The sequence below is a fragment of the Mus pahari genome, chromosome 2, assembly GCF_900095145.1.
Source record: "Mus pahari chromosome 2, PAHARI_EIJ_v1.1, whole genome shotgun sequence".
NCBI lineage: Eukaryota > Metazoa > Chordata > Mammalia > Rodentia > Muridae > Mus > Mus pahari.
Window position 1 is genome coordinate 41,302,424 of NC_034591.1, and position 10,231 is coordinate 41,312,654.

Here is a 10,231-nt window from a genome sequence, read left to right on the forward strand (position 1 = left end):
GCCGCCGAGCGCCTCCTGCCACCGCGCCCGGACGCCAGTCCGCTCCCGTCTCGGTCCCGGCCCCACGCCGCCACCGCCCGCCCCGCAGCCCGACAGCCCCGCAGTCCCAGCGCCCCGCAGCCCCGCAGCGCCCCGACCCCGGGGACGCCGGCCGCGCAGTAAGTTGGCAGGAGCGAGTGGCCTGGGCGGCTCGCCTCCCCCGCACCTTTTTGAACTTGTTGCTGTTGGCTCTGCTCGCCTGCGCCTGGCTTTTGGGAAGGTGACAAGGAGGAGGGAGGCACGGAGGGTGGGGGAAGGGGACGGAGAGCTCGCCAGAGCTTTATTTATGCTCCCCGGGAGCCTGGGATCTGGCTGCTTGGGAGCCGCTGGCTCTGCCTTTCCCTTTCCGGGTACAAGGCGACAGCAAAGTCTCTATGCAACTCAGCCCCGGTGCGCACTTTGCCAGGTATGTACCGCGGGCGAGGCGCGTTCTGCGCGGAGGCAGATGCTGCTGCCGCCACGGCGGCGGCGGCTGCCAGCTCCCGGGCTCTATAACTGTCACACTGCACCTGAGCTGAACTTGAACAGAGAGTGAAAGGGCCCATCGGGCGAACGCTCTCGGCTGGCACAGAGGGTGTCAGTCGTCCTCGTGGGGGGGAGAAAGAGCTCTAGACCGACGCCCCCCGCCGCGAGCCGTGCACTTCACCTCCATCTCTGCAAGCGCCGCGTGAGTACAGGCGCCCAGCGGACTCCAAGGGACGCGGGACAGCCAGCGGCTGTGACCGCATCTCCGGAGCTACAACAACAGGTCTTCTTTTTGAGACGCCTTTGGCGGGAAGGACCACTTCAGCAAAAGGGGAAGGTGAAAGGGTTCTTTCTTTTAAGAGACTACCACTGGTTGACTTTCCGTGTTTCCTCTCTCCTGCTCTATATACCGACCCCATATCTACCAGACTGTATCAGGGGAGAAGCGAAGACACCTGTTTGAAGCCAGGCTGTCTCTGAAGTCACCTGTACATTTACATGTGCCAGGACGTGTCCTGGTCCAACTGTTGGCAGAGATTTGTTTAGGCTAGAGCCTAGATTTTTAGGTCACTGTATTTTTTTTTTTTTTTCTTCTTCTTTGTATTCCAAATACATGTCTGTGAGGGAAACCTGACCTTCTTGAGTAGTGTGACTTGACCTGTGCCACCTTGGAATAACCGTGTTCCTGTGAGCAGTGTTTCCCCCAGTGTTTTGCCTGAGGTGAAGAAGTGGGGAGCATTTTCTTACTTTCATTGTGTTACTTTGGGTGACCCCCTGCTCACTCTCGTGACCTCCACTTCCAGACAACATGGCAGCCGGTGTTGCAGCATGGCTGCCCTTTGCCAGGGCAGCTGCCATTGGGTGGATGCCTGTTGCTTCGGGGCCTATGCCTGCACCTCCAAGACAGGAGAGAAAAAGGACTCAGGACGCTCTGATTGTGCTGAATGTGAGTGGCACCCGTTTCCAGACATGGCAAGACACCCTGGAACGATACCCAGACACTCTGCTGGGCAGTTCCGAGAGAGACTTTTTCTACCACCCAGAGACCCAACAATACTTCTTTGACCGTGACCCAGACATCTTCCGCCACATCCTCAACTTCTACCGCACCGGGAAGCTCCACTATCCCCGCCATGAGTGCATCTCGGCTTATGATGAAGAACTGGCCTTCTTTGGCCTCATCCCAGAAATTATTGGCGACTGCTGTTATGAGGAATACAAGGACCGCAGGCGGGAGAATGCTGAGCGCCTCCAGGATGATGCAGACACTGACAATACAGGAGAGAGTGCGCTGCCCACCATGACTGCTAGGCAGAGGGTCTGGCGAGCCTTTGAGAATCCCCACACCAGCACCATGGCCCTGGTGTTCTACTATGTGACTGGGTTCTTCATTGCGGTCTCAGTCATTGCAAATGTGGTGGAAACAGTTCCATGTGGGTCTAGCCCAGGCCACATAAAAGAACTGCCTTGTGGGGAGAGGTATGCGGTGGCCTTCTTCTGCTTGGATACCGCCTGTGTCATGATCTTCACGGTTGAGTACTTGCTTCGCCTGGCCGCAGCACCTAGTCGTTACCGTTTCGTGCGCAGTGTCATGAGTATCATCGACGTGGTGGCCATCCTACCCTATTACATTGGGCTGGTGATGACAGACAATGAGGATGTCAGTGGAGCCTTTGTCACACTCCGAGTCTTTCGAGTCTTCAGGATCTTTAAGTTTTCCCGCCATTCTCAAGGGCTGCGTATACTGGGGTACACCCTGAAGAGCTGTGCATCAGAACTGGGCTTCTTGCTCTTTTCTCTCACAATGGCTATCATCATTTTCGCTACCGTTATGTTCTACGCAGAGAAGGGCTCTTCAGCAAGCAAGTTTACCAGCATCCCAGCAGCCTTCTGGTACACCATCGTCACCATGACAACACTGGGGTAGGTGCCTTTGTAGGAAATGGGTTGGTGATTGGACATAGGGTGGGTTGATTATGAATCTCTTAAGGCTTCCTGATGCATTAGAGTGACTACACTTTTTTCTTTGAATGGATTTATGAAAGCACTATTTAAAAAGTTTGGCAACAAATAAATAATTCTGATCTGTGAAATGGGTATGACAAAAACGATTGAAATTACTAGGGAGTTATAGGCAAATATTAATTGCTGATACCATAAACTGACAAATATGGACTTAATAGACTAATTAATAGATGTGGATGGTATGTCTTTCAACCTAAGAGCCTTGTCTAATTTTACATCGTTATAAAAATTGTAGATTTCCATTATGAGTAATGGGTTTTACTTAGAATATCAGATTGGAAACAGGTCAACTATACAGAATATAATGTTTGGAAGTCTAGGTTTCTCTCTCTCTTTTATTTTTAAAGAAGCATATGACTGTCATCACTACAGTTTTCAGAAGCTATGGGTCCCATCAGTCAAAGAGTCTGCAGATGGTTCATCAACTACACTTGGAAGGCAGAGGAGTGTCTGTGAGATTATTGGCCATCATAGGCCTGTGGCAGTGTACAATTTTGGGACCTAAATTTCTTCTAGAATTCTTCCCTTCCTTCTTTTATTTGAGGGCATGAAGTTTTACAAACGAAAGGAATATATTCTGAATTCTTGTTGTCTGAAACGGACTTTTAAGGAAAGAATTAGGATTTATTTCGATGTTATAAAGAATGGTGTGGAGTGATTATGAATGTTCCTCAAACTGCGGAAAAGCAGCAGCATTTGCCACAGGAGAAAAGCAATTAAAATAAACTAGAAAGAGAGGGCTACTTTGTAGAGTTCTTAGATAATCCTTGGACAGGTACCAGTGTCCTCTTTTAGCTTTGTTGCCGCCTTTCTTGCCTAGGTCATCAGGGTAAGAAGGATTTGGTAAGGGCTACAGAAAAAAAAAAAAAAAAAAAAAAAAAAAAGATACTCCCAAGGCTGTATTTTCAGCTTTGTGTTTCTGGCTCATTTAATTGGCTTCTTTAAATGACATTGTGGTTAAAGTCAACTTAATTTTATTGGCCATATTGTGCTGAACAGAATTTCTCTTGTTATATGGCCAACTAGTGGAATATGTTTTTATGAGGGGAAATTTCTGGCTGAGTTAATGAAGAGACCGGCTGAAGTAAAATATAGTGCTTTGAATTTTGATTAAGTCTCCCATATCTTTGAGGTGTCATTATAGCTTTTAAAAGGTGAAGGAACAGAACACGATTCCATCTGCCTTCGTTCCCCTTTATTCTACTGGTCGTTTTGTGACAGATAAGAGAGGATGCGGCAGATGATTACAGGTGCTCACCCTTTCTCCAAAGAGTTGTGCTTATTTTTTTGTTCTGTCTCTGTATTGTGTTGGATCATGAAAGGACAATCAGGTAGTGAGGATGCTGTCATCATTTCACATCTGAGCTGTCCTAAAGAAGCTCTCTGTTAAGAAGAAAACAAAGGAGGAGCTATGGAGAGGCAATACACTTTACAAAATCTGGTGTTCTACAGCATTTTCGTGAGGTCTCAGAGAGTCTTTTAACATTGCCTGCTGTCTAGGTGATGAAATGGAGGCATCATTACAAGGAATGGAGACAAATTTCTAATTTTAAGGAGCTGAAATCCTAGACATGAGAAGTTAATGTTAATATTTACTTCTGGAGATGGCTTCCAATTCTTACTCTATCTTGAAATGTATGCTACTTTCTGGGGAAAAAAATGGGACTGTGTTACTATTACTGTTCACAAGCATGCTCTTGTGGATGATTGAAGAAAGCAAGTTGAAATACTTGAGCAGCACCTAAGCAGTTGATTTCATCTGTTTGTCGTATAGGGGAGCAAATAAGAACAGTTAAACATATGAACTTTCTAGAACTTGGAAGCAGCAAGGGGGTTGATTTTTAAGAATTTCAGTTTTACTGAAGTTGAAATTTTTATTCTTTTTTAAAAAAGAAATTAAGCTAATTAATGACTCAGACTGGAAAAAAAACCAGCAGTCAGGCTTTTACTATGTAGAAGCAATAAAAGTATGCTTTATATAATACATGACACTGTCTTATAGGAATATCCACAGTCCCTTTTGTAAATGTGTTTATAGTATTTTAATTGCCCGGACAAATAGACTCTTAAATGCCTTGTCTTAGTGTTAGAAGCCTTGCGGCTCTGAGCTATTTAAGAATGGAAGAGATGTAACACATCTGTCTGTGACTTTGTCTTGTGTGCTGCGACTTTAGAAGGTTAAGTATAAACTTTCCGGAAAATATGCAGTAGTTTTAGCAGTTGTCAAGGTGTGACTGATAGATGCTCAGGAGTTTTATACCAGACTTCCTATATTCTCTTTATGTGGCTATTATTTTTAATGAAGCTAATATTTATTAATTGATGATATCAGATGTGAAATTAATATCCTACATGATATTATCAGAAGTACCACCTGATATAAATACTGTTTTCATGAGAAGAAAAGTAACCATGTACACTCTGATTTAGGTCTGAAAGAATCTACTTGTACTTCTGAGGTCATTTTAGGGGATGTCCCATTGGATTTGGCTTTGAAGGCCTCAGTGTGTCTATCTTGGGACTAATGTATTTATGTAGTGTTCTCAAATATTAGTTTTATTATAGACTATACTATACTAGGTAAGAATCTAAACTGCCAGTAAAAGGAACATAGTTTTAAGAATACTCATCTTGTATCAGTAAACTTAGAAGACATTGAAAAACATTAACAAAAGAATGTAAGAGGAAATCTTTTTTTAATTGGAAGCTGGTTTACTTATTATTAGTAGTAGTAGTATTATTCCAATCTCATTAACTGTTATCTTTCTATTGTATATATATATTTCAGATTTAATTCCTTTTTTTTCATTCTTTTTTATTAGATATTTTCTTCATTTAAGTTTCAACTACTATCCCCAAAGTCCCCTATAGCCTCCCCACGCCCTGCTCCCCAACCTACCCACTCCTGCTTCCTGGCCCTGGCATTTCCCTGTACTGGGGCATATGATCTTTGCAATACCAAGGGCTTCTAAGAGGAAATCTTTTTAAATGCTTAGACTGAGTGATGTGTGTATCAGTCCTTTCATCTCACCCCTCCTTTCTTGAGCATATTTTTTGCTGGCAGAGGACCAGGGGACCACCTCCCTGTCCTCCCCTTGTAATCTCCTTTCCAAAATGTAGAGTCTATTACTTTGAACTATCTGAGACCAGAAAGAACCCATAGAATCTTTGGTCAGGGTTTGGGACAGCATATCAAGTTGATGTATTTCTCTCAGGTGGAAGGAAGTGCTTGCATAATGCTAAATTTTGGAAATTTCTAAGTATTTTCTAATGACAACCAGAAATGTATTTACAAACATGGTTCAGTGGAGTTGAGCCTCAGTTTACACTCTTCATGCTCACAACTTTTGCATGGAAGAGGTCCCAGGTTGCTCAGTAAATCCTTGGGGACTTAATATCATGCTAGGTCAAATTTGTGTTCCCAGTCATGCTTCCTAACCATATTGCTCATAGCATGAAGCTCAAGGAGTTCAGAAATACCGTTCTGTTTCTGTGATCCATTCCACTTCTTTAACCATAAAACCTAATTGTTTTCTTCAAAGTATATATGTGTGTGTGTGTGTGTGTGTGTGTGTGTGTGTGTGTGTGTGTGTGTATGAATAAAAATGGTTGTATGAGATTTCTGTAAACCTTGGACACAAAAAACAAATGCTGTGAATATTATTCTGATGTCTGAACAAACTTGAAAAAACTAAAACACTGATATGCTCACTGAAAGGAAAAAAAATAAAGTAGAATTACAGCTTTGGTCATAGATAATGATGTGGTGGTCTATTTCTAAAGCTTTAAAAGAGCAAAAAAAAATGCCCACCCTTCCTGTATTTCAACTTGAATAGTTCTAGTGAATTATAATTTTTGGTTGTTTTCTGAGACAAGGTCTGATGGAGATAAGAATGGTTTTGAACCCAGTGTACAGCTGAAACTAGTCTTGAACTCTTGATTGACCTGCTTGCACATCCCAAATTTTAGATTCTAGGCATATGCCATCATTCTCAGTTTGTAAATTTTGCTTGTGAGAAACAACAACAGAGCAAATGCAAGTCTAGTTAGAAGTTAGTCCAGTGGTTAAAAAAAAAGTGGTATTTTGTCTCAGTATCAAATGAAAAGTAAAAAAAAAAAAATGTAATTTTATTGAAAATTATCTAACAAATCATTTTTTCTTAGAAAGGCATAATTTAGGAGTTTATTTCACATATATGATCATATCCACCAAGTAGGATACTTTTAGAAATATGCATTAAAAAATAAGACTGAAGATTCCATTTTCTTTTTTAAAGATAGGTTCTCACTGGCTATTTCTGATTGACCTGAAACTTGCTATGTAGACATGATGTCCTCAAAGTCTTAGATATGTATATTTAACTAGCATCTTCCTATGACCTAGTACTATGTAGGTAATATAGATTTGGGAAATGCTGGGAGGATAATTTGCAAAATTCTTTATTTACAAACTTCCAGTTTTCTCAGTTCTTCTGAGAAATTAGTGGAATCATAGTATCTTGTGTGATATTCTCTACACAAATACTGCTAATGTGTGGACCCATCAATCTTTAGAGGTGAGAGGCACACAAATTTCTTTCTGGTGAAGAAAAATACTCCAGATCACACTCATTTTTATTCTGGTATGCCTTTGTATTCATATAAAGTTCTTTATAGGGAATTATCGGACTGTTAACATGGAGTTTTAGAGAAATCCAGAGAAGCATCAAAGAAAAATCATAAAATGTTTCATTGTATTATAATCTTTAATTTGATTTAGAAATAGTATCAGATTACATTTCTCAAATTATATATTTTATCATCTAAAATGTGAAACTTCACTTTCCACTTGATTTGGAGACAGAAGTGTGCCAGAAAAATATATGTGTGCTAGAAGGGGGGGGGCTGTTCTTTTGTTTGTCTCAGTTCCTCTTGACTTATTAAATACTTACTTTATTTTTAGACTTAAATCACTTGTTTCTGTAGTTTCCCCTTCTCTGAGTGTGCGTGTGTGTGTGTGTGTGCATGCGTGTATGCATGTGTGCATATCTGTGGGTTCCTATATTAGGAGGCCAGAGGTTGATACCAGCTATCTTCCTTTTGGGTCCTTCACTTTGGTTTTTCAGACAGGGTCTCTCTGAAGAAGGAGCTTGCAATTTGGCTCCACTGAGTTCCAGGAATCTCATCTTTACCTCCGCAGCCCTGACATCATGAATACTTCTGCATGAACGTTATATATATTTTTGTGTGTGTGTGTGTGTGTGTGTGTGTGTGTGTGTGTGTGTGTGTGTGTGTGTGTGCGCGTGTGGTTCAAGTTTCCCATGCTTGCGGGACAAGCACCTGTCTCCCCTGGATCCCTTACATTTGTTTGGGGATGTGCTTCTGAAGATCAAATATCCTTTTCTTTGCATTTTTAATTTTGTTGTAGCCCAGGCTGACCACTCAGAAGGTAGCTAGCTAAAGATGGCCTTGGAATCCTGATCCTTTTGTCTCTATCTCCCATGTCCTGGGATTACAGACTCCTGCTACCATACAAACGTTTTACTACCTGGTTCCTCAATTCCTAGAAGACGATGTGCTTTTTATTGAAAGTCTGCCATTTTGTATATAGGAGAATTTTGTAGCTTACCCATAATTGAAATAATGAAATCGTAGTGGTAATTTTTGAAATTTCAGTTTTTGTTTTTGTTTTTACTTTTTTAATCCTGAAAAATCCAAATGTGTCTGGAAATGTGTCGTAATAATTATTTAGGGCTCACTTCTAGTGCCTCAGAGCACTAGGTGAATATGCGAGTAGACTACTTATAGCTTTAGTACAGTTCATCTTCCCACCCCAGTTATGAACTCTGTAATGCACTGTTCATGTCTGTACCATCCCTGCTGGTCTGTGTGGATTCCACTGAAGTCTCTGTCCTTATTCATCCAGCCCTGGGGTAGATCATGCCAACACCCAGTCACTATCATATGTCTGCAGATTCTCCTCCGGTGAACTTTTAGGCCATTTGAAGCAAACTAATTAATGATACCTGGCCTGATGCAAATGAAAATCAAGCAATGTTGTTGCCTAGATTACCTTAAAAGAGTTGGCTTGTGAAATCCTGAAAACGTGCACTTTATGTTTTCCTTCTTTGAAATAGAAAGAGCAGTGAGGGTAACAGTGAGAAGAAATATTGTTTTCCTTTCAGAACACTAATAATTTACCCCCTCACACTCTATATATGTTTTGCATTGTCTTCTGAACACAACAATAACAGTAGCAATAACACAAATGCACACACTTGTGTTGTTAGGTCTCAGGCTGTCCAAATGTCCAGAAATGAGTTCAACTTGCACTACAGGATTATTTCTGGAGGTTACATAAAAGCCAGCATTCCTCGGGAAATTGTGAAACCAGTTTCAGTCTGCCCAAAAGAGTTCTCCTTACCACTGACAGAAGGCACGTATGGCTGGCTACCTGTGGCATCGATCAGTGTACCAAACACAATGCTGGCCTCCAGCCTCCCCGAGTATTACAAGTACTTACCATACATTTCAAAATCCACAAACACATCCTAGCTCTTCTTCCCTCCTCCTCTATCCTAAGTCCTTCAGGTTCAAGGGCTGCGCTTTCTCCAGCTCGCAACCTTCTGAAAGCCTGGCTCTTCTCACTCTTCTCTCTTTGCCCCTGCTCATTCTCATTCTTACTCACTGTGCTGTTCTCTCTGCCTATCTCACTCTCTCTATCACGCTTTTCCACCCTCCTGCCTCCCTACCTTGCCACATTCAGTTGACTTATTTGTCTCTGCTCTGGACTCTTACAGATGCCTCTCTCTGGTCTGTCTGTCTGACTGTCCTCTCTGTTTGTCTATCATTTACAATAAAAATGTTCCCTAATGCTGGAGTAGTCATGTTGGCAGGTTCTTCACTGTGGTTCCCTCACATACACATATGTACTGTGTATCTATGTATATAGATGAACAAGAGGGTGATATAAAGGGAGAGAGGGAGGGAAAAATGAAAAGAGGGACTGAGAAAGCGGAAGGCATTGCTTTCCCGCTAGCTTCAGAAGCTAGATTTTGTGGGGTGGGATATCATCTAAAGCTGTTGCGCTGAAGCGAATTCCAGGAGTGGGCCACTGTTCCTTCCTTTATTTGCAGGGCTCTTTGTTTCAGGGGAGTCTATCTGCCTGCCTCCTTGCCTTTAGCTTGCCCTCTGAGGCCCCGTCTTTACATGGGCCTTCATCAAACCTTGCCAGACTCCCTAGGCTGCATCAACTCTATTTGCAATTATATTTGAACTCAGTAAGTGGCATTTTGTGTATGTCATCTGGTTTTGCTTCCTTCTTTCCTAACTAGATTCGGTGGCTTTTGAGATGGGAGTGTCTACTGAATGAAGAGCAATTTTTCTCCATCAATGCTCAAATGGAGAAAGTGATCTGGCTTAATATGTTGTTGATTGAAGGATAAGATAATAAAACGCTCCCCACAGAGAGTCCCTTAAGCGTGGAGGAGTCCTTCTCAACAGGCAAACTATACCAATCAGAGATAAACCTCTGATTTGTTTAATGTCAAAATTATATAAGTTTATTGTTTGAGATTTGGTCTTCTAATCTATCCCAACACAACCTTTCTCTCTGTCTCCCTATCTCTCCTTTTCTTCTTCTTCTTCTTCTTCTTCTTCTTCTTCTTCTTCTTCTTCTTCTTCTTCTTCTTCTTCTTCTTCTTCTTCTTCTTCTTCTTCTTCT

At 42.1% G+C, this 10,231-nt stretch overlaps 1 protein-coding gene across 1 annotated transcript in view; it reads left to right on the plus strand.

The window, feature by feature from the left end:
- Positions 1-300: 300 nt before the first annotated feature.
- The window catches only part of Kcnd2 (potassium voltage-gated channel subfamily D member 2), a 498,015-nt gene continuing 488,084 nt past the window's right edge, over positions 301-10,231 (plus strand). Inside the window, exon 1 of the mRNA XM_021190190.2 lies at positions 301-2,427. Within this exon, the coding sequence (XP_021045849.1) occupies positions 1,313-2,427 (1,115 nt within the window). The 5' untranslated portion in view covers positions 301-1,312. The remainder of the gene's footprint in view (positions 2,428-10,231) is intronic.